The 22356-nt window shown below is 38.0% G+C and overlaps 1 protein-coding gene across 1 annotated transcript in view; it reads right to left on the minus strand.

Annotated features, from left to right (window-relative positions):
* CSMD3 (CUB and Sushi multiple domains 3) overlaps window positions 1-22356 on the minus strand; it is a 552597-nt gene that overhangs the window by 239324 nt on the left and 290917 nt on the right. Inside the window, 1 exon segment of the mRNA XM_030444571.1 lies at window positions 671-853. Within this exon segment, the coding sequence (XP_030300431.1) occupies window positions 671-853 (183 nt within the window).

Here is a 22356-nt window from a genome sequence, read left to right on the forward strand (position 1 = left end):
CCAGCCTCAAAGAGACAACAGCCTTGTGTTGTTGTTATCAGGATAATATTTTATAATCCAACATTTCAGTTAGTCATATTAAATTGAGTTGCAGGGATGAAAGCAACTGGCTGCATTTTGAACATATTTGATCTGCACTATTTTAGCGGAAATATTAAGAAAGGTGTTGCACAAGTTTATATCACAGCATTGGTTTTGCTTATGCTGTATAATGTAAATGGATGAGAGCTATAAATGTCTAGGATCATTAAGTACTAAAGGATACTCATGTATAATACATAGAGGAAAAATTTAAATAATTTCAAACCCCTGATTACAATTGATCAATTTCTAAAGAAATATATTAACTTATAAGAGTAGTTGTAAGAAATGTATAATACATATAAAATCTAAAGTACCCTACTAAAAGCAATAACAAGCTTTATCAAATCACGTAAGATAACTGCTGTAATACTTGTTAATAAAAGAAAAAAGTATTCTAGCTATTCTAGAACTGTCTTGGGTATAATTGTTAGGCAAAACCACCCCTGAACAAAATTAAATCCATCCTGTCAACAGAATTATTTTATCATGCTAACTCTGCAAACAATCTCACAAATTAGTACAATACAAGGAAATATTATCACAATGTTGTGTATTAAAAATAATAGTAACAAAACAAGATACATACAAATACAGATTGGTATGTTTGCAGACCACTGGTTGTTTTCTTGGCAAATGATGGATTTCTCTCCTATTAATTCAAATCCGAACTGACACTCAAACCTTAAAACATCACGGTTAGAAAATCCATCCCCTTCTCTGATACCATACAATGGTGTTCCAGGATCCCCGCAGCTCTCTTTTTCAATTTCTGTTGAAATAAATGACAAATTTGTTCAACAACAAAAAAATAAAACTCCCTGTGTGTATATCCTCACATTTCGAAATAACTGTACATTACTACAGGCAAAAATAAAAGCATCTGCATAACAACAGTCGCTGAAATGCACCACTGAGTCTGATTCTATACTCAAGGTTACTAGGGAGGAAATTTTATATAAGAATGTTTAAAAATCATTGCTTCTTGTGTTACAAGAGTACTTGAAATTGAAAGGATATGAGGAAAATTATTGCTATTTTATTTTGTTTTGTAAAACTTTAGGCAATAATAGCACTAAGTATCACTAGTAGTATGTGGCTGCTTAAAACCACAAACACAGATCACTATCTCATGGCGTTAATATTGGCCATTTTCCAGTTCAGCTTAAATACATTAAGTAATACCATGGGAAAAAAGGGAGTAGAGAAACAAAAGAATTGCCCAAAGTCAAAAGGAAGAGTCAAGACGCAAGAATATATCCACTGTTACATATACACACATTATGTACACACATCCAAAAATAACTGCATATATATTCAAATAACAATTCACCGCAGCAGACTTAATTAAAAGGCATCTAAATTATTCTCTCTTATTTCTACAATTGCTACATCTATGATATTCCCTCAAACTGCATACCATCTTGAACTGTCACTGCTAGTTACAAGTATAAAGGGATCTTTTTAAAATAATTTCTCACGCAGAAGCTCATAGGACATTTCAGGCTGAAATCACAGAATGACTTCAGTTGGAAAGAATGTTTTAATACCATCTAGTTCTTCCAACCCATCCCATAGTGTTAGCAGGAACACCTCACACTAAAGGAGGTTGCTCAAAGGCCCATCCCACCTGGCCTTCAACCCTTCCAGGGATGGGGCGTCCCCAATGTCCCTGGGCAACATTTTCCAGTGTCTCATCACCCTCAAAGTAAAGAATTTCTTTTTAATATCTTCAGGACTCTCCTCTGGACCTGCTTAGGCAGGTCCATGTCTCTCCTATGCTGGGGACCCCATAACTACATTTTACTCCAGGTTGCGTCTCCTGAGAGTAAAACGAAGCAGGACAACTGTCTCCCTTGACCTGCTGGCCATACTTTTTTTTGATGGGAGTCCAGGATGCAGTTGGCTTTCTGGGCTGTATATACTGCCAGCATATGTTGAATTTTTCATCTACCAATATCACTAAGTTCTTCTCTGCAGGACTTCTGTAAATCTACCCCTCACCCAGCCTCTATGCATATTTAAGATTGCCCCATCCCATGTTCAGAACCTTGCACTTGGCCTTGTTGAACCTCATAAGGTTCCCATAGACCCACTTCTCAAGTCTATCAAGGTCCCTCTGCACAGAATAGGGCTCTGTTTTTTCCTAATTTATATCTTCATAAGAGGTATTAATTATTAAAAAGGCAGACATCTTAAAATAAAATTATTTTATCACATGTAATACTATTAGAAACATCTATCCCTAAACCAATTCAAAGATCTTTAAAGACCCTGCAGCCACTTATTTATGTTTCCGCATATGGTTTTTTGCCTATGATAAATAAATCCAAATGAGCAGCAAGTGTTTTGATTTCAATCCTAATTTTTCTAGGGCAATATTGCCAGTAGCTTGCACCTCATTTCTCAAAGCTTTCAGCTATTAATGCTTTGAACACAATTGAAATGTGACAAAAAGGAAATAAAGAACATCCCATTTCACCAAGGAAATGACTTCACAGAAGTTTGAAAGGTTCTATTATTATTCTGTTTGATTAAAGAAAAATATTAACAAAAACAAAAACAATAACAAACCATCTAATAAAAAGCACAATAAATATCAACATTTCTTATTGCTTTATTATTATATGTTCAAACAGTTCTAGGAAAGGAATGAAAAAAATCATGCTTTTTTAAAACTACAAAAAAAAAAACCAGCTTAAAACCCTTCCCAGAATCACAGAATTACAGAATTTTCGTGGTTAGAAAAGACCTCTCAGATAACAGCATCCAACCACCAACCCAGAAGAAGGAGAAAAACAAAAAAAACCACCACAACAGCACCATTCCCACTGGAGGTGAACATCTCCAGGTGCGGTGATTCCACCATCTCCCTGTTCCAGCACCTGACTACTCTTTCCATAAGAAATTATTCCTAATATCTAGTCTAAACCTCCCCTGGAGCAACTTCAGGCCATTTCTGCTAGTCCTGTCATTATAGGCCAATCCCCACCTCACTAACAACATCCTTTCTGATAGCTGTAGAGAGCAATAAGGTCACCCCTCAGCCTTCTCCAAACGAAACATTCCCAATTCCCTCAGCCTCTCCTCACAGGACTTGTTCTCCAGACCCTTCACCAGCTTGGTGGCCCTTTTCTGGATCCAGATCCTCTATGTCCTTCTCATAGTGAGAGGCCCAGAACTGAGCACAGCATTCAATGTGTGGTCTCAACAGTGCCAAGTAGAGGGGGACAATAATTTCCATAGTTCTGCTGGCCACACCATTTGTGGTACAAGCCAGGATATTGTTGGCCACCTGGGCACACTGCTGCCTTATGTTTAGTCAGGTGTTGACCAGCATTCCCAGGTCCTTGTCCAACCACTGCTCCCCAGGCCTGTGGCATGTCATGGGGTTGTTATGACCAAAATTCAGGACCTGGCACTTGGCCTTATTAGACCTCATAGAACTGGCCTCAGCCCATCGGTTCAACCCTTCCAGATCCCTCTGCAGAGCCTGCAGAATCCTACCCTGTCCTGGTTTGGGCCAGGATAGTCTTAATTTTCTGTTCTAATTTTACTTTCAGATGAGTCTCTCCTATGTAGCTGTACTTGCTGAAATTAACAGCAAGTTTCTCAGTGTCTGCTTCTAGTACCGATAACACTCAATGTTTGTAGTTACTGCTAGAGACTGGTGTGCAGAGCCAAGGCCACTGCTCGGTTCTGAGGAACATCTTATGCTCTGGAAGGAGAAAGGGAGTAAAGGGATCACACCTGCAACCCTCCTTTGGGGAAGGAGGAGACAAAACAGGTGACCAAAATTTACGAAACAGATTATCCCATCCCATACACATCATACTCAGTATAGATTTCAGGCATCACAAGGGTCAAACCCCTTTGACCCTTCTTCATCTCTTCCTGTTTGCTTTGGCATCCTGGGAGGATTCTGTCCATTTGTCTGCCTGTGGTCCCGATCTGTGCCAGCTTTAATGTATGAATTCCTTCCTCTAGATCCTGACTGCTGCTGACTGGACTTTCCTAGGGCCTCAGCCTCAGTTATTTGGGATTTATTGGGAGACCTGAGCGTTATCTGGGGAAAACAATGCCTTGCTTACATCACATTTCTACTCTAAATTTCACATTAATTACAGTTCACTCCTGAATTTGAAACAGAGTATTTTTGTCATTTCTGTGTTCTCCTTAAGAAAAGAAATTACAGTTACAGGGGATTTTTGATTTGAAGAACAAATGGGATTTATATTTGTTTAGCTAATGTCCACAAATGTCCTCTGAAACTGACAAGGAAAAAAAGGGCAAACCACAAACTGGGCCTTTGTCAGACAAGCACATTTTATATAATGCAATTTTAGGAAACTATTTCATCTCTTTCTTTTTTTAAAAAAAATCATTAAGGAGAAAGGAATATTCATATTCACATCTTTTACTTACTGCTAGCTCTATCACTCTGGTTTCAGCTTCCCTGCACCGCATAATTGTTTCAACATCTAAGAAATTAAGTTCAGAGCCTGACAGTTTCATTTCTTGATGAAATTCACCCTAATCCCTAATTGTAAGTAATTGGTTTATGAAAATCAACCATAAAATAATTACTGTTTAAGAGTAGCAGAAGAAACAGTAAGTTTTAAAAAAACTCACTTGGTAATGCCATAATTGCAATTTTAAAAAAATTGTATGAAATTGGAGACTTTTGTGTGAGTCACCAAATAGTGAAGAGGAATAAGAAGTATTTTGAGCTTCCCTCCTGGAAAAAGCCTGAGTATTTACCCATAAAGCTATGTGTAAGAATCCACCACTTTCTTTTTGTTTGACTAAAAATGACAGTAACTATAATAAATTCTTTCGTATTATGCACACATATAACAAAGTTGCAATTGACAGCATGAATTATTATGTCATGACTGTGAAAAGTCGAAAGTATTACTGTTATTGCTCAAGCACAGTTTTGTATTTTATTTTCTATTTTGGTAACTTTGTATTTTTACATTTTAATTTAGGTTCTCTTTTATGATTTATTCTGCTTTCTGAGATTTGTAGTTTATGTTGGCTACAATTAGAGATGGCTGAGATGCATTTATTCTTCTCCTGTGGTCACTATTGCTGACTTCTAAATCTGTCATGAAAAAGACCAATATTGCTATTTGTGCCTATGAAAGGAAAAAGCACTTATGCTTAATATTATTTCCTTTAGATAACACTTCACTTCCTTATAGTCTTATGAAAAAAGAGAACCTCTAAGCACAAATATAGTTTGTTAAATGTGTTAGCAATAAACTAGGTATGACCTTTTGAGGTTTAAGGCTTTTGAGAGAGAAATAAATACTATGTTTTTATTTTCAGAAATTATTTTACATATAAAGAACATAAAAAGGCACTATTTCTGGTGACGTTAGAGTTATAACGTTTTTTGAAAAATGTCTTTTGAGCCTGTTTAGGATGATTATTATTTTGGAAAATTAATCATAGAGAATCGATAAGTGTGTGGTCACAGTGGAATAATGGAGCTTTTAACTGACAATATAGTTTCTAACAAGATCTAGAAAACCTATTAAAGTAAGGGAAAAATAAAAGTTCAGAGAAAATTAAGGTAAGCACTTAATTTTATTACTTATTATCCTTCTGGTATTTTTTTGTGTATCTCACTGGAGAATTCTGTAGATTTCCAGTCCATATGTACTTAAAGGAGAGTCCAAACACTACAACAGCTGGAAGTATAGGGATATCAAGATAAGAAAGTTCTTTTTCTCATATCCTCTGCCTTTGTGAAGGACAGACACATTCTGTAGGTGACTTAACAGGCCTTGAGGAAAATAAATGGTGACTCACTATACAAATGCATTTTGACAGAGTGCCACTGAAGTTAGGGTTTCAAGAGGTAACTTGTCTATTTTTTCCCTTCTGTAACTCATGGGAAAACAAAGGTAAGAATGTGATTCCTGTAAGGATAAATAAATTTGAAGGAAAAGAGACCACTGGTGCACAGTGAAAAAGTACAATACTGAAGACTTGACATCAATCCAGCAGAGATTCAAAATCTATAGTTCTGGGAAATACCAGACAGAGAACAATCACTCTTTACCTTCACAGTATCTTAGTGTAATGATCATTTTTTGTTTCATTGGTCATATTAATATTGATATGACAGACATGTAGATGTGTTTTGTCATTAGTAAAATTCTCTTTGATTACATTATTTGCTGCAGCAAAGCACACTAGATTGACTAAAGATTAGTGTGTAAAAAGAAACAGTTCCAGTATGTAATTCAGGAACAATGCTGGCTGTTTGATATTTGAATTTGCTATGTCAAAAGCTACATTCATCTTCATATAGTGACACACTGACATTTCACAAGAAAATGGGAAAAATCAATATAAACCTACTTTGAAATACAAGAGTATGTGCAATCTATATGCACATTACAGATCTAACTTGGTTGTGAAATTGACATGTCAGCATTCCCACTGCAGACTTGCTTATTCGAAGGAAATAATAGGAAAAAATATCATTACATATTTGCACAAATTCTGCTTGCAAAGCACAAAGGAATCTGTAATAGTATAATCTTACCTTCAAGGTTTAGAACTTGAATGATAAGAGGAAAAGCACTCGAAAAGTAGAATTACCACAGAATCACAAAACCATAGAATGGTTTGGGTTAGAAGGAACTTTAATGATCATCTAGTACCAAAACCTCTGCCAGGGGCATGGACACCTCATACTGGACCACATTACTCCAAGCTCCATCAACCTAGCCTGCAACACTTCCAGGAATGGGACATCCACAATGTCCCTGGGCAACCACTACACTCTGTCACACCACTGTCACACTCAACAATTTCTTCTTAATATATCATCCAATCTATCCTCTTCCAGTTTAAAGCCATCACCCCCTGTCCTACCACTACATGACTTTATAAAAAGTTCCTCCCCAGCTGCCTTACAGGCCCTTCATATACTGTATGGGAAAATAACAATAAATAACACAAATCAAGAACATGTATTTCTTACTGTCAGTTAGGATGACAAATAGTACAAATAATGGGTAAACTTGTGGTATCTTCATGGTTTGTATATTCAAGAAAAAGAATCTTAAAGATAAAAAGCAGACAAACAGTTCTGGACAAATTTCAGCAAGATCTTAGACAATCCTTATCAGCTTACAAGGGAAAAGATTGGAAGCTTGGTAACATTTAAGTGTAACAGGGCTTAGGTATTGCTGTGATAAGTAAAAAAATCAAAAAACAATTTGAATGACCTAGGAGATGATACTGGAGATGAGTACTTCTCCTAAAAAGTACTGTTTACATGTATCTTCAAACAAGCTGTCTGTGAAGTTACAGTTAAAACATAAGTATTTTTACAAAGGATGGAAGTTCCCTTCCAGAATAAGTGAGGTGTGCCATGTGATACAGTGTCATGTTACTTTCAGCTATATTTTAAACGTAACCAATGACTTTGTTTCATTCTATCAGATTTTATCTACAGATTCTATGCTTTGGGGATTCCTGATACATAAAAGACTTCCCACCTTCAGCAGTATTCTTACCCAGAACAACTACTGTAATTTATTTAGCCTCAATTCTGATCCCAATTGGTTTCATATTTGCTTTGGCTTGGGTTTTTTTGTTGGTTTTTTTCCTAAAAGATAGGAAAGAAAGACCTCTCTTACATGTGTTGCACCTATTTTTCTACCAAATAGCAAGTATGATAATATGGAATTAATTTTGTATTGAGTGAAAATAAAACAGGGTGGAATGACATCTGTATCAAAACTATGAGAAGTTGCACTCCACAGAACCCCCAGCTGTGCCTGACAGCCCCAGGTGAGAGACTCATCAGTGCATTGCAGCACCTTCTTTGTGTTCCTGGGTTCCCTTACAGAAGAAGCAAGTATGCAAAGGAAGGAAAAAGGATGAGGATTTATACATACAGACAAGTCTTCTCCCTGTATGAATTCACACGATTTACAGTGTGTGATAATGGGTGATACAGATCACCCATCCAAGGGTACAGAATCAGTCAGTGAAATTCTATGGGGGGGGAAGTTCTAGAAAAGAAGCAGCTGCTCATTACCTGCTATTTAGGCAGTGATACCACCCTTGCTGAAGTGTGCCACTTGTCAGGGTACTTCTCATTTCCTGACCACATGCAGTGACAAGCCAGAATGTGAGTATTTCACAAGAAAAAAAAGCATAACTAACTGAGGGAGGGCAATGGGGATAAGTTCACTTATGGGAAAGTCAGATGAAATTCCTCTGAGTATGCTGTAGGAAAACAATTGCAGTCATAACTAAAAATAATATCTTATGTATATCCTAAGTGCTGAACATTTCTAATGTAAAGAAAAATTAGTTACAGCCATTGTCCATGACAACAGATTTTTCAAAGACAGTAGTTTCGTCTACATGGATTTATTTATCATTAGTGATTTTTCCTGGAAGCATAATATAGTTCATAAGTATTTTGAATTATATATTGTAGGTACTTAAAGACTTCATGGATATACATGCTTCCTCTGTTTCCTGTTAATTGCCATCTTCTGTCTTCTTGAAGTTAGACTTACATACTAATCAGCCAGAAATAAGATGGCCCAGATAATGACTGAGTTCTGTGGGGCTTTACATAAAAACCGCATCTCCAATAAAGTAAATTACTCTCCTAATCTTGATTTAGAAAATTAACTCTTTTACAGTTTAATAGCACCATGGGACCTACTCATATAAACATTCACAAAAGCTAGGGTTCAAGTACATATATTATGGAAAAAAAAATGGCAGTTGTACATAGAAATTGAAATAACACAGCACTGTTTCAAAAATAAATTAAAATGGCAAAATCCCCTCAAGTATGGGTGGTATCTTTCTTCCCTTTATGGAATTGCCTTTAGAATTTAATTGAGGATGGTATTTTTTCCACAACACTCTAAAACTCATTAAAATCTATAGACAACAGTCTTTATGAAAATTTCAAAAGTCTGGCAGCACAATATGTCTGTTTTGAATATCTTTTCTAGAACATTTTACCAGGTATTACCTTGTTGCAATCTCGCATTATTCATTTTGGTCAAAAGCTATTAAGAAAGTTCATCTCCAACTGTCCATATAAAGAGGACCGTATAAATGAAAATGAAGTATTTCAGGGGATTTTTTTTTTCTGGCACTATGGGAGTCAAGCAGACTTATGTATACACTGCTGATCCTTCTGTTCTGAACAGTGCTATCTTTTTTCTTCTTCTGTGGTAAATGTATGTAGATAGAAGTACAAACTGAAGATTCTTGACGCCTATAAACCAGAATTTATCTCTTGATACATCCTGAGTTTATCTGTTGACAACTGAGAATTTATTTGCAGCTAGTTTATAATCTGTAGCACCTTTCAAATCTATTGATGCTATTCTTACAGATCCTTGGGACCTGTGACCCTGTGAAGAGGAGCCCAGACAGCAGCAGGTTTTTGGGTAGGACCTGTGGTCCATTGGAGAACCATGAGGCAGTGCATGGAATAACTAACCTGAACCACAGAATCTCAGCATGTTAGGGGTTGGAATGGACCTCAAAAGAGTCCAAACACCCTGCCAGAGCAGGATCACCTAGTGTAGGTCACATTGGAACACATCCACGTGGGTTTTGAATGTTTTCAGAGAAGAAGATTCCACAACCTCACTAGATAGCCTGTTCCAGTGTTCTGTCACTGTCACTTTTCTTTATATTTACACCAAACAGAACCACAGAATCATCTGGGTTGGAAGGGACCTCTGAGATCATCAAGTCCAATACTTAATCCACTGCCTCTGTGGTTACCAGACCATGGCACTGAGTGCCACATCCAGTCTCTTCTTAAAAACCTCCAGGGATGGAGAATCCACCACCTCCCTGGGCAGCCCAGTCCAATGCCTGATCACCCCCTCTGTAAAGAACTTTTTCCTAATATCTAACCTAAACCTCCCCTGGCAGAGCTTAAGTCCATGCCCTCTTGTTTTACTGGTAGCTACTTGGGAGAAGAGACCAACACCCCCCTGGCTCCAAACTCCTTTCAGGGAGTTGTAGAGAGTGATGAGGTCTCCCCTGAGCCTCCTCTTCTCCAGACTGAACACCCCCAGCTCCCTCAGCCCTTCCTCACAGGACTTGCGCTCTAGTCCCTTCACAGCCTCCTTGCTCTTCTCTGGACCTGCTCCAGCACCTCAATTCCTTCCTGAACTGAGGGGCCCAGAACTGGAGACAGGATTCAAGGTGTGGCCTCACCAGGGCTGAGTACAGGTGCAGAATCCCTTCCCTGGACCTGTTGGCCACACTGTTCCTGATACAGGCCAGGATGCCATTCACCTCCTTCGCCACCTGGGCACACTGCTGGCTCATGTTCAGCTTCCTGTCAATCCAGACTCTCAGGTCCCTTTTTGCCTGGCTCCTCTCCAACCACTCTGTGCCCAGCCTGTAGTGCTGCATGGGGTTCTGCAGCCATGAAGGACCTCATGCCAGAGAAGGTGAGTGTTCCCAAAGAAGTGACTGTGTGGCCAACCAAGGCTGGAGCAGTCTGTTCCCAAGAGGCTGCAGTTGGTGGGAGGGACTCATTTCAGAGGGGTTGATTGCAGGTTACATTACTTAAATACCTTCAGGGATAGTGACTCAACTACTTCCCACAGCATCCTGCTCCAGTGATTGTAAAGCCTTCTGGTGGTGGAATTTTTCCTAATAGGTAATCTAAAACTTGTCTTGTTTAACCTGAGGACACTTCTTTCATGTTGCTACAGAATTTGACCTTAAAGCTGTCATTTTAAAGCTTTAAAAAGCATTAGAGAATGCTTTATTAAAACTCCTGAATCTTCTTAGAGTTGAACACATCAATATTACAGACAAATCTGAAGAAAAGGAGTATTCATGTTTGTGTGGAATCAGGTAAATCACTTACTGTGTACAAGATTATCCTGCAAATAAAAACACTGAAAAGGTTATCAAGAGCCTTGTTCCTGTTGCAGAGCAGTTGTTTAACAATTCAGAAGCCCTGTGTCATGGAACTGTAAACCTGTCCTGATCAAATAGGACAATTATTACTTTTGAACCAGCAAAAAGGACTGATAATAGTCAAACATTTACATTGCCAGAACTTGTATTACTACAATGTAAGTAGTACAGTTGAACAAATACCGCTTCTATGTCTGATTATGTGCCTGGGCCAGTTCTTTTTATATCAAAGAACTTCACGATGCAAAAACTTTTACTCAACTTCTGCATCCATCACATGACAGCCCAGTTAAAGACTGAAGAAAATGATAATGTAGATAGCCTAGTGGCCAAAAAAATTTATCTGCCTATTACCATTTTCATTTACCGATTACATAAAATATCAATGATTAAATGGGAAAGTGAAGATGAATTCTATTTGGGAATCTGTTATTTTTCTCAGAAGCTTACATGATGTAAAAGTAGTGGTAAAGACTGCAAGTAGATTCAGGAGAGCAATTATAGATGCTGGCTTACAATTTCCAATTCAAGATAAAAGGGCATGACTTCCTGACAAGATGGCTGAACGATCTCAAATGCTGTATGCCACTTTTGCTACAACACTGAGATTACAGCATAATTCTCTTCTCAGCAAAGCAGTTGGAGATAAAAATAAACATTATTCTAAGTGATATGCCAGCAAGTATAAGATACCCAAGACATGAAAAATCAACAGACTCTTAGAACAAAACAGCAGTTATGAAGCAATTACCTTCACTTTCACTCACTTGGATGAATAACTTGAAGCTGATAAAAATTGCTGTTTTCTTTCTAGTCTTATGCAATACCTAGTGAATTCATTGCATTTGAATTCTGTTCCCTTACCCTAATTTTATGTAGGAAAGGAATTTTTGGTATGACGACTTGATTACGCACACTTTATTATTGCCATAAATGGTCAGAAGCAGTATTTTTGTTGCAACATTATCTGCTACTGTATAGTTCCATTCTTCCAAGCATTATTTTCAAACAAGTCTGTTGTGAGATAGATAAACATGATTCAAAGATTATTGAAAATGCCTCAGAAATGGAAAGTGTTCTGAAAAAGAGAGTTGTACAACCACATTGTCACTGCTCCACTCCCAAACTAATGCAGAAACTGAAAACCTCACAAGAAAGCTCGAGTTCTGTTTTGTAAAGGGAAATCATAGAATCACAGAATTGGCTGGGTTGGAAGGGACCTCAGAGATCACCAAGTCCAACCCTTGATCCACTACCTCTGCAGTTACTACACTATGGCACTGAGTGCCACATCCAGTCTCTTTTTAAATATCTCCAGGGATGGAGAATCCACTACTTCCTGGGGCAGCACATTCCAATGCCTGATCACCCACTCTGTAAAGAAATTCTTTCTAATGTCCAACCTAAACCTCCCCCGGCACAACCTAAGACTGTGCCTGCTTGTCTTGCTGAGAGTTGCCTGGGAAAAGCCCCCACTTGGCTCCAACCTCCTTTCAGGGAGTTGTAGAGAGTGATGAGGTCTCCTCTGAGCCTCCTCTTCTCCAGACTGAACACCCCCAGCTCCCTCAACCTCTCCTCATAGGATCTGTGCTCGAGTCCCTTCACCAGCCTAGTTGCCGTCCTTTGGACCTGCTCCAGGACCTCGATATCCTTCCTGAACTGAGGGGCCCAGAACTGGACACAGTACTCAAGGTGTAGCCTCACAAGCGCTGAGTACAGGGGCAGAATCACTTCCTTGGACCTGCTGGCAACGCTGTTCCTGATACAGGCCAGGATGCCATTGGCCTTCTTGACTACCTAGGCACCCTGCTGGCCCATGTTCAGCTTCCTGTCAATCCAAACTCCAAGGTCCCTCTCTATCTGGCTGCTCTTCACCCACTCTGTCCCCAGCCTGTAGCACTGCATGGGGTTGTTGTGGCCAAAGTGCAGGACCTGGCACTTGGCCTTTTTGAACCTCATCCCGCTGGAATCAGCCCAACGCTCCAGTCTGTCCAGGTCCCTCTGCAGAGCCCTCCTGCCTTCCAGCTGATCCACACTTCCCCCCAGCTTAGTGTCATCTGCGAATTTGCTGATGATGGACTCAATCTCCTCATCTAAATCATCAATAAAGATATTAAACAGAACTGGGCCCAACAATGATCCCTGGGGGACACCACTAGTGACCGGATGCCAACTGGATTCGGCATCATTCAGCACCACTCTCTGGGCCCGGCCCTCCAGCCAGTTCCTAACCCAGCGTAAAGTGCCCCTGTCCAAGCTGTGGGCTGACAGCTTTTTCAAGAGTATGCTGTGGGAGATGGTGTAAAAGGCCTTGCTGAAGTCCAGGCAGACGACATCCACAGCCTTCCCCTCATCTACCAGGCAGCTCACCTGATTATAAAAGGAGATCAGGTTGGTCAGACCTTCCTAAACCCGTGCTGGCTGGGTCTAATCCCTTGCCCATCCTGCAGGTGCTGTGTGATTGCACTGAGGATGATCTGTTCCATAACCTTGCCAGGCACTGAGGTCAGGCTGACGTGCCTGTAGTTTTCCGGGTTTTCCTTCCAGCCCTTTCTGTGGATTGGCGTGACATTCGCCAATTTCCAGTCATCTGGGATGTCCCCAGTGAGCCAGGACTGTTGGTAGATGATAGAGAGGCTTGGCGAGCTCTTCTGCCAGCTCTCTCATCACCCTTGGGTGGATCCCATCTGGTCCCATAGACTTGTGGGGATTCAAGCAGTTCAATAGATCACTGACTGTTTCCTTCTGGATTACAGGGAGGCTGTTTAGATTCTTGTCACCTTCTATAATCTCCAGAAGCCAGCTGTCCTCAGGATAACCTGTCTTTATGTTGAAAACTGAGGCAAAGAAAGTGTTAAATACCTCAGCCTTTTCTTCATCTTTGACAACAATATTCCTCCCCATGTCCAGTAAAGAATGGATGTTTCCTTGCCCCTCCTTTTGCTGTTGATGTATCTGCAGAAGGACCTTTTGTTATCCTTCACAGAGGTGGCGAGATTCAGTTCAAGTTGTGCCTTTGTTTCTCTAATTTTCTTTCTACACAAACTAACTATATTCCTAAATTCCTCCTGAGTAGTTAGCCCTTTTTTCCATGCTTGAAAGACATTCACTATAGATTTTCTTTGGTGTTCTACATTGTCAGAGCCTTCTTGTTAATTTATACCTAAGAATTTCTTCTACCACTAGGAAAAGTCAGTAAGTCAAGAACTATTTCTAAGTTCTCAGAGTTTACTTTAAAGATGTTCTATATGCTTAATAAAGACAAGCAATAAGTATTTCCAACCTTAAGGTTTATTCACAATGGAGCTATGCTGATGAAGGCCAGCATATTTTTCTCAGGGAATGAAGTGAAAGAATGTTAGCACCAAGCTAAAATTAAAGGGGTGCATGTGACAGATAAAATTTATATGCAGCTACCCACATCACAACGTGAAATAGAAATAGTCAAATATTATTCTAGAGTAATGCAAAGCATGTCAAGGAAGTTTCAGGATGGTATTCTGATGTTCATTAATCTCTGTGACATTGTGAAGGAAATTTTTAAATTTATTTTTCAATATTTTAAAATTATTTAAATATAGATTAAAATATTTAAAATATAAATATTTCAAATATTTTAAAATTATTAGGATTTTTAAAATTATTTAATTTATTTGAGTTACATGATTTCACCTGCAGTGATTACCACTGGCATTTATTTTTCTCTTCTGTAAAAACACACATCAGAAAGCTATGTGCTTCTCTGACAGAGTCTGCACTTTTCAGATTAAAAGTTTGCCTGAAACGTGTGTTTCATGAAAAAAATTAATTCTCTCTTATCTATCAATTTAATGCACATAGTCCAAAAATAATTGTCTGAGACTCTAAGCTGGGGACAACTGCTATTTTCTAATGCGGTAGAATAAACTGTTTTATGGCAGGGAAAAATCTCAGAGGAAAACAGTGCAAGACAGACACTGTATGCAAACAACAACTGACCCAATACAACAAGTGAGAGAGGCTGTGAAAGAGTAAATTTTCCCCATAGCAACTCTCATAGTGCTGTGCTTTGTATCTGTAGCTGGAACTGTGTTGATAGCTCAGATGTGGCTGAGCAGTGGCTGCACAGCCTCAGGGCTCTCTCTCGAACCCTTCCTCACCTGCAAATAAGATTGGGAATGGATCAGCATTTGGGAGGGGTTATAGGTGGGACAGATGACCAAAACTCATCAAAGGAATATTCCATACCATACAATATGGTGCTCAACAACAAAAGCTAAAAGAAAGGAGGAGAAAAATTGGGTATTTTTATTGAGGTGCTTCTCATCAAAGCAATCCCTATGTGTACTGAGGCCAGCTTCCCAGGAAAAGCAAATGGACATAGCCTGATGATGTAAATGAAGTCGTAAATAATGTGTGGTCTTTTCTTTTATAACTGCCTTTATCTTTCAACACAAGTTTTGAATTTTCTTTTCTCTCCACCCTGCTGTTCTCATATTGGCTTGGTGGGCACTTGGTATCCAGCCACGCTCAATCCACCACATCAAGATGAAAAGCAAAAGGGATAATTAGCTGAGAAAAGATAAGGGTATAACCAACAAGAAAGAAAAATATTGAGTGAAAATTACGATTTGTTCAGTGGGCAAACTAGGTGGCTGCCTCATGCAGTAACAATGAAAAAACATTAGTAAGGTAAATGACACTCTGCATAGTCAGACACAAGTGATGTAATGAACCATAAATTATATACTAGTTCCATGGTAATAGGTAAATATTTTGCTTGCCATCTTACGCACATTCTGAACAATTATGTATAATATACAAATCATGATTTAGCAATTACGAAAAGTCCCTAAGTAATAAAACTTTAAAAACAAAAAAGGTTCTTGGACCTTAAATATCCTTGGGCTTCAATGTAGTTGTAGACACTGGCTGTAGCTATATAGGCTTCATTTGAAAACCACAGGTGCAACATTTGTTTAGGATTACCATATTTCAGTGCCAGTGTTCCCAACCTTGCTCAGTATTTCACCCTGGTTAGCATGCTTAAGTGTGATGAAGCACATACTGGTTAATTTCTTACGATGTTTTCTGACTACAGAGTAGAAAGAGAAGCACATGCTGCAGAAAATAGTAAAGTAGCAAGAAATAAGTGTGCATGAGACCAGATTAAGCAGTCAGTAACAAAGGGCATATCCTTTCAATGTTAAGGGCTGTAGTTTAACCCTAGACTAAAGCCCAGACCCTTCCTCCATCAGGGTTCTGGACAGAGATACTGCTCATCACTCTAGAAGAAGTTGCAAACTAAATATAAAATAATTTTTAGAAGCCCAGGTTAACAAAGTCACAGCAGCTTTACAAGTACCTTATCAGAATGCCAATATATTCCCATAGCCACATAAAATTGTGCTATCGTGTTAGAGCATTTTATCTATTGCACTAATTTTTGACTCAACCAAACAATAAAATTACTACACACTATTTTTTTATATTTTCTGATGTTATTACTTCTAATGCCCAAAAAATGTCATTTTTTTGTTAAAATAATAAAACAATCACTGAAACATAAAGAACCTGATTACTGTATGTGATTCATACAATTTCTTCTATTACTCTTAAGTTTTATTTCATTTCCTGAACACTCATCAGCTATGAAAAGTCATCAGTGAGATAGTTCCTGCCATCTTTAACTGGTAAAAGACACTGAAAACAAACTTTGCCAGTTACTAAGCGAAAAAAACGGTGATTCTGTGTGTTTACAGTGTACTGAGTAGAATAAAAAAAAAAAGAAATTTGAGGGGTAAGGCAGCTAACAGCTAAAGACAACTAGATAATTTTTAAGTGGAAAGAGGTGCTAAATGATAATGCTAACCCATGAAGTAGAGGGCAGCAAGTAAAGGTTTAAAATAACAATAATGAAGTTTCCTTCAGACTGCATATATTACTATATAATAGAATCTATATTCTTAACCAGTGACTGTCCACAAGCCTGATGTAACCCTGTTTACCACAATCCTTTGAGCCTAACCCATTATCCAATTATTCACCTCAGGTATTATTGATTTGTCTAGCTGTAGGCTGGACATCTTGTCCAGAAGAATATTGTGAGAGACAGTATCAAAACTTCAAATCAGAAACCACCAGATCTACTGTCTTCTCTTATTTAACTAGATGGATGACCTCGTCCTAAAAGGAAATTAAGTAGGAGTTTCTCCTCATGAACCCATGTTGGCTATGACCAATGACTGCATTCTCTCAAGTGTTGTTCAGTAACTCCCAGAACAACCTTCTCCATCATTTTACCAGGCACTGCAGTGAGTCTGACAGACCTGTAATTACCAGGGTCTTCTTATTCTTACTGAAAAATGGAATAATATTTGCCATCTTCCAGCTGATCAGAGTCTCTCCAGTCTACCAAGATTGTTTTGCCTCAGAGTAGTCCAGGAGTCCACAGTCATGCAGGGAACAATATCAGACTATAACACCTAGGAAGAATGTCATCAGGCTCCACAGAACTATGTGCATCCAGCTTGAGCAGCAATCCTTAAACAAGTTCAGAATCAGATGGGAGTTTATCATCCCTTCAGTCACAGGACTCTGAGGATCCAAAGGCCCATCATCAGTGTAAAAGACAGAAGCAAGCAAGGCATTAAATGTCTCTGCTTTGTTTACGCCCCTGCTTGTGAAGTGACACTGTTATCCTCAGTTTGCTGTTAACATATTTGAAAAAGTTCTTTTTGTTGTCCTTCCAGTTTTTACCAGCTTGAACTCTAATTGAGCTTTGGACTCATGAATTTTCTCTCTACAGTGACAAACTCCCTAAACATTTCTTTGTGTCCTGTCTTTGCTTCCAGTGGCTATATACTTACTTTCCTTTCCCACCAAAGTTCTGGAAGAAGATCCCTGCTCATCCAAGCCCCACTTTCTTGACATCTGACACTTTGGAATTTCTGCTTCTGTGATCTGAAATGATGGCTCTTAAAAAGTGAGAGGCTATCATAAAAGCTCTATCACATGCAAGTCTACAGTGTTCAGTTATCTGAGAAAGCAAAAGAGAATTATTTTTTTCCAATGAGGAATAAACCATTAGATGCATAAGGTGAGAAATAAAGAAGGGTCTGGGCATACAGCTGTTCACAACCACAGCTAGACCTAACAATAAGACTATTAAGAAAAATGCAGAACTATTAACATTTTAATCAATCTTATTGTAATGGTGCTGTATTTTGAGGGTCTAAGGCCATAGGCATGGAAGGGTTTGGAAAAGCAATTGGAAGCGTTTGAGAAAAAATAAACAAAAATAGTGATCTTCAACAGTTTTCTGTGGTCGAACTAGAAGTTTTGTTAATCCTGACATGGTACAGTAATGGTAATGAACTTTTGTATGTGCATTTATCACACTGAAATTATTAACATTTGCTTCAATCACAGACTCCTTAAAGAGCTGTGAGATTCCACTCTGGAATTTTTCATTGCCTCAAAAGGACAATTTTAAAGTGAATAAGCCCTGGCTAGAGTGACTGTACTTATGCTAATGTACCTGGCTAAGGTGGCTGGGTGATGCATAGAAAAAAAGAAACTCACCCTTTCAGTGACACACTGGACTGGACTGAAGCCCCTGCTCTAGGCTAGTCTGTTTTCAATGGCTCTCATGCTAATGACCCTGGCTTGGCTTGAACAGAGCAAGGAGTAGGCAAAGATAAGAACTGACTGCTGGCATTGCAGGCTGCTACTCTCCTGATAGTTCCCTCCAGGCATATCTGTCTTCAATGGCTCTGGCTAGGCTGAGGAGACACCTTGGTGGTTCTGGTGCTAATTAACCTGCCTTCTGAAGCAGCTGACAGGTGAACAAAAGGAACTCAGGGGTATATATGACTGTCCATGCTGTTGCTTCTTCTTCATCACCTGACCCACTGCCATCTCCCATCAGACCCTGTCCAGGATCAGCGCCATGTTGAAGAAACTCACTGGACAGTTGGACCCCTGGTGATGACTCTGACTCTCTCTGTCTCTCATTTGTTCTTCCCACTTTCTTACTCTTTTTCTCTCCCACTTCTCTCTCCCTCTTTTGTATCTTCTCTTCCTCTCTTCCTCTTTTGCCTGGCAACATATGGCCCATACTTTCACAGGTTTCTATCATTTTGCTTGTGTCAGTTGTCAAATAAAACACTATGCTTGCACCCAACTCTTTTAACATTGACTCTGTTCTTGAGGATCCAAAACAAAATAAATTTAAAGTTACTTTGGACTGTAATAAGAGCATTCAGATTTAATGGCACTATATATAAGCTACATGCTGAGTGAAGTTTTCTTCACTGAGGCTTTTTGTAACCTTGATAACACAGATTGAATTTTAAATCCACTTTTCCCCTATTTTGTTTTTCCACCCTCACCCCTAATCTGACGTATGTCTCAAAAACATGCTCTTAAGTGTATGGAAATAAGGTTAGAACAATGTATTATTACTCTTCTCTTATGTAGCAATACGCTCAGCAGAAGAAAAAAAGTATACAGGTAAATGAACAGATACCTGCAATACACATGAATGCAGAAAGCAGAATTCATTAGGCCCTAGAATTCATTAGGCCTGCTAGACATAGAGATCAGTATAGCCACAATTAGATGTTAAATCTGCTAAACAAAAGAAGTAAGCCAAAAAGGCTTACTGCAGGGAAAAATGTTGATAGAGTAATGTTTATTAAAAGCAGTTCCTCAGATACTGGGCTTATGAGTGAATTTAGTTTTATTTATGTCAATTAATATAGTTTAAGAAGCTGGGATATGTTTATAAATCAGCTCTAAATGTCATTTTTTTATACACTGTCAACACAGAACAGAACATAACATGAGTATAATGTTATCTGAGCTACCTGAAGACAAAAGTATGCTGTTGCAGTTAAATGAGTGATAGGATGAATCTAAGAAGCTGCAGTTTACCATTTGTTGTATATGCTGGCCTCAGTAGATAAATTAATCAAATTGGCTTTCAGAGCTACTTTATTTTCAGAAACTATGTAATTTTTTGAACAATTGACTTTGTAAAAAAAGACTTCCTACAAAAATAAATAAATAACCCTAAAAAAACCCAACAAAAAGCCAAAACAAAAAACCCACAAAGAAACAAAGCAAAACCACCAAAAAAAAAAAAAAAAAAAAAAAAAAAAAAAAAAAAAAAAGAAGAACCAAAAAACCTAACACCAAACTGCACTCCAGAATTCTTTAATTCAATATGCTCCATATATAGCTTCAGTATTCGGATAAACTGTAATTATGGCCTCAGTAAGAATTTAAAATAGCAATTACATTTGAGCTAAGCTTTCCAGACAGGATTTTTAAAAATGTCATGAGAGAGACACTCACTTTCATAGAAATGTCTAAATCTTTAAAAGAGTGAGCACACAACCAAACCCACTAACATTTACAAATAGATGTTTTCTTTACAACAGGTTTTTAAGGAAAAAAACTCTCTTACTTTCTGAATATTTAAGCAGGTTTGTGTATGCTTATCAGGTATTAGAAATCTTGTAAGAGATGCAAAGGGATGACATTCAGATTTTATTTGCTTTCTTAATGGTCCAGACATTATCCCATGTTTTTATCCAAACTAAGCTCTAAAGATTATAAAGATCAGAGATAGAGCTAAGCAGTTACCGGTTTTCTTAGGGGATAGGTTATTAGCAATTAAGAATAATGCTTTAATGGTTCCAGGGGATAAAGGAGATATCAAAGTTACTGCCAGAATATTTACTGCAACTTTACCTTATTCTGTTGAGATTTTTAAGTACTTACTGATGTGCATAATGTGGTATATGCAGCGTCTTTAATTATATGTAAAAGGTTTACTATGGTAGGACAGCATCTCCCTTCACAGACTACCTTTTTATTTTTTCCCCCCAAAATATAGGCAAGCAGGACTTTTACTATGTTTGATGCCTACCAAAGACCCAACACATTCTTCAATTTCTCCTTGTTTCCATGTAATCTAAGTAGATTAACAGTTTGTGAGATACCTCTCAAATTATGCAGCCTGCAAAACTTCATTTGCTAGAAGAATTGCATAAACATAGATCATGCATTTTTCACAATAAAAATTAAATCAATACAGTGTGTCTGATTTTTAAAAGAGGAGTTGGACTCCTCTGTTGGAATTACAGTAGGGATCATAAGAAACAAACAAAAAAGCCCCCACACAATATAAAACAATAAATTCCAGTAAATAGCTTGTCTTCCTTTTCACTTTCCAAACAAAATTACTTCCCACCAAGACTGATCATTAAATTCAACTAAAAGAGACTCTCTCACATTCTTTTAATTTTTTTAGTGATACCATGTATGTGTCCCCTGTCATCTAAAGGAAAACTGATAAAAGACTAAAGAAATGTAATACAAAAGAGTGACAGGAGAGAAGACTGTATTATCACCAGCGGGTCCTAAATGTCACTTACAAATGATGTCAAGATATAACTGAACTCCTTATGTGAAGACAAAAAGAAAGAAAAATACTTAAGACTTGTTTAACAAAGCTGGCAAAAGAAATGTCCTTTGTTCATGGGAACCTATGTAGATAGAGAGGAATCAAAGTTGGGATTGTTTTGAGTTCTACAGCTGATAACTGTGTTGCCTACTTGCAGACTAGTACATATTAGAGAAAAACTAAAAATCAGATAAATTCTAGCAGATGCCAGTTAAATAAAAACTTGTTCAACAAATTTTGTTTACAAAAGTATATTCCTACACATTTTTTAAAATTATAAATATGAATGTTAAATGAAATTCATGTTTACAGTACCAAAAAGGCTAAATTTTCACCTTACAGATCTGACTAATGCAAATGACAAAAGAACTCCAACAAGATCTGAACCACTTAGCAGGAAAAAATAAAGGTTCACTTCATCAGTAATCAGCTCACGACCACTACTGAACATAATTCTGTAAATGGTGTTTAAAGTAGGAAAATAATAAAAATGAGATTACAGTAGAAAGCACGAAAAATGAGAAGTTTAAAGAATGACATTTATTCTTGGATCATTTCAGTGAGATCTCATGGGACATTACCCACACTTACTTTATTTCACTAAAAACAGTAAATTATTTCAGTTCTGCAAGATAGGTTGACATGAACCACTGTCTTTATAACACGCTTTATCATCTGCCTTTGACTGATAATTCACCTTGTCTCTAACATTTTCAGTTCCACATCCACATTACAATTTGGAGATGCTGTGCTTTAGCATGGAGTGCCAATCGTGCTTCTGAATATTAGTCCTATGAAACCAGATAATAAAACCATCAAAAAAGTATTTTTGTAGGCAATATTAGATTGTATCTCTCTAAAAGTTTTAG

The sequence above is a fragment of the Calypte anna genome, chromosome 2 (assembly GCF_003957555.1).
Source record: "Calypte anna isolate BGI_N300 chromosome 2, bCalAnn1_v1.p, whole genome shotgun sequence".
NCBI classification, from domain to species: Eukaryota; Metazoa; Chordata; class Aves; order Apodiformes; family Trochilidae; genus Calypte; species Calypte anna.